Source organism: Oncorhynchus mykiss, chromosome 18 (genome assembly GCF_013265735.2).
Source record: "Oncorhynchus mykiss isolate Arlee chromosome 18, USDA_OmykA_1.1, whole genome shotgun sequence".
NCBI lineage: Eukaryota > Metazoa > Chordata > Actinopteri > Salmoniformes > Salmonidae > Oncorhynchus > Oncorhynchus mykiss.
Window position 1 is genome coordinate 7,858,042 of NC_048582.1, and position 2,500 is coordinate 7,860,541.

General features: G+C 40.5%; 1 protein-coding gene across 1 annotated transcript in view; it reads left to right on the forward strand.

Moving 5' to 3' along the window:
• Window positions 1-2,500, forward strand: part of LOC110516423 (E3 ubiquitin-protein ligase HECW2) — an 87,082-nt gene that overhangs the window by 56,419 nt on the left and 28,163 nt on the right. The window contains exon 4 of the mRNA XM_036951593.1: window positions 145-239. Within this exon, the coding sequence (XP_036807488.1) occupies window positions 145-239 (95 nt within the window). The remainder of the gene's footprint in view (window positions 1-144; window positions 240-2,500) is intronic.

Genomic DNA, 2,500 nt, shown 5'->3' on the forward strand with positions numbered 1-2,500 from the left:
TGTGTGTGTTCAGGATGATTAGAACAATAGAACTCTTCTGTGTGTGTGTGTTCAGGATGATTAGAACAATAGAACTCTTCTGTGTGTGTGTGTTCAGGATGATTAGAACAATAGAACTCTTCTGTGTGTGTGTTCCTTCCTCAGCTGAGACTAAGATCTGCTTTAAGTACTATCATGGAGTGAGTGGTGGCCTGAGAGCAACAACCCCCTGCATCACCGTCAACAACCCAGGACTTCCTGTGAGTTCTGTGTGTCTGTCTGTTTATGTTTATGAAGGAGTGCTTATGGACCAAGTAACTGTATGCCAGATGGTGTAGCTGCATCTTAGGCTAGCTTATCTGGTTGTTTAGAGAGAGAGGTGTGGGTGGGTGGGTGGGTGGGTGTGTGTGTGTGTGTGTGTGTGTGTGTGTGTGTGTGTTATCAGCTGAACGTGTCAGTTGGACTATATTAGATATCAATCTGAATAGTTGGACTATATTAGATATCAATCTGAATATGTCAGTTGGACTATATTAGATATCAATCTGAATATGTCAGTTGGACTATATTAGATATCAATCTGAATAGTTGGACTATATTAGATATTAATCTGAATATGTCAGTTGGACTATATTAGATATCAATCTGAATATGGCAGTTGGACTATATTAGATATCAATCTGAATAGTTGGACTATATTAGATATTAATCTGAATATGTCAGTTGGACTATATTAGATATCAATCTGAATATGGCAGTTGGACTATATTAGATATCTCCTCCTCCATCTCTTTGTCTCTCTCCCTCCCTCCCTCCCCCTCCCTCTCTCCACCCATCTATCCCCGCCCCTCTCTCTTGCTCTCTCTAACCTCTCTCTCTCCCTCCACCGTACCTCCCTCCCTCTCTCCCCCCCTCAATTCAATTTAAGGGGCTTTATTGGCATGGGAAACAAATGTTTACATTGCCAAAGCAAGTTAAATAGATAATAAACAAAAGTGAAGTAACAATGCAAATTAACAACAGAATAGACATTTCAAATGTCATACTATGTCTTTATACAGTGTTGTAATGATGTATATGGTACAGAAGGGAAAATAAATAAACATAAATATAGGTTGTATTTACAATGGTGTTTTCTCTCTCTCTCTCCACCCCCTCCATCTCTCTCTCCACTCCTCTCTCCCCCTCCCTGCTCTCTTTCTCCTCTACCCCCCTCTCCCTCCATCCCACCATCCCTCCCCCTCTCTCTCCACCCCCTCCATCTCTCTCTCCACTCCTCTCTCCCCCTCCCTGCTCTCTTTCTCCTCTACCCCCCTCTCCCTCCATCCCACCATCCCTCCCCCTCTCTCTCCCTCCCTCCAAACTTCCCCCTCTCTCTCCCTCCCTCCAAAGCTCCCCCTCTCTCTCCCTCCAAACCTCCCCCTCTCCCTCCCTCCAAACCTCCCCCTCTCCTTCTCCTTCCCTCCCTCCATCCCTATCACTTCCTGAGTTCACTAATACCAGCTGGCACAAATTAATTTGATATGAAATTCAGAGCGTTAATCTTCCAATCGGAGGGAGCGTCTGGCAGGCAGCCATGTTGGTTTTATGACAGGATCTGACAGATTACCAGACGTCCAGTCCACTTGATCTCTCTCTCTCTCTGACCCTCCTATATACAGTATCACTCTCCAAAATATCTCAGTGTTACACTGTGCTGTACTGCTCTGTGTGGAACTGGATATTGATATATCTCAGTGTTGAACTGGATATTGATATATCTCAGTGTTACACTGGATATTGATATATCTCAGTGTTGAACTGGATATTGATATATCTCAGTGTTGAACTGGATATTGATATATCTCAGTGTTAAACTGGATATTGATATATCTCAGTGTTGAACTGGATATTGATATATCTCAGTGTTGAACTGGATATTGATATATCTCAGTGTTGAACTGGATATTGATATATCTCAGTGTTGAACTGGATATTGATATATCTCAGTGTTGAACTGGATATTGATATATCTCAGTGTTGAACTGGATATTGATATATCTCAGTGTTGAACTGGATATTGATATATCTCAGTGTTGAACTGGATATTGATATATCCCAGTGTTGAACTGGATATTGATATATCTCAGTGTTGAACTGGATATTGATATATCTCAGTGTTGAACTGGATATTGATATATCTCAGTGTTGAACTGGATATTGATATATCTCAGTGTTGAACTGGATATTGATATATCTCAGTGTTAAACTGGATATTGATATATGTCAGTGTTGAACTGGATATTGATATATCTCAGTGTTGAACTGGATATTGATATATCTCAGTGTTGAACTGGATATTGATATATCTCAGTGTTGAACTGGATATTGATATATCTCAGTGTTAAACTGGATATTGATATATCTCAGTGTTGAACTGGATATTGATATATCTCAGTGTTGAACTGGATATTGATATATCTCAGTGTTAAACTGGATATTGATATATCTCAGTGTTGAACTGGATATTGATATATCTCAG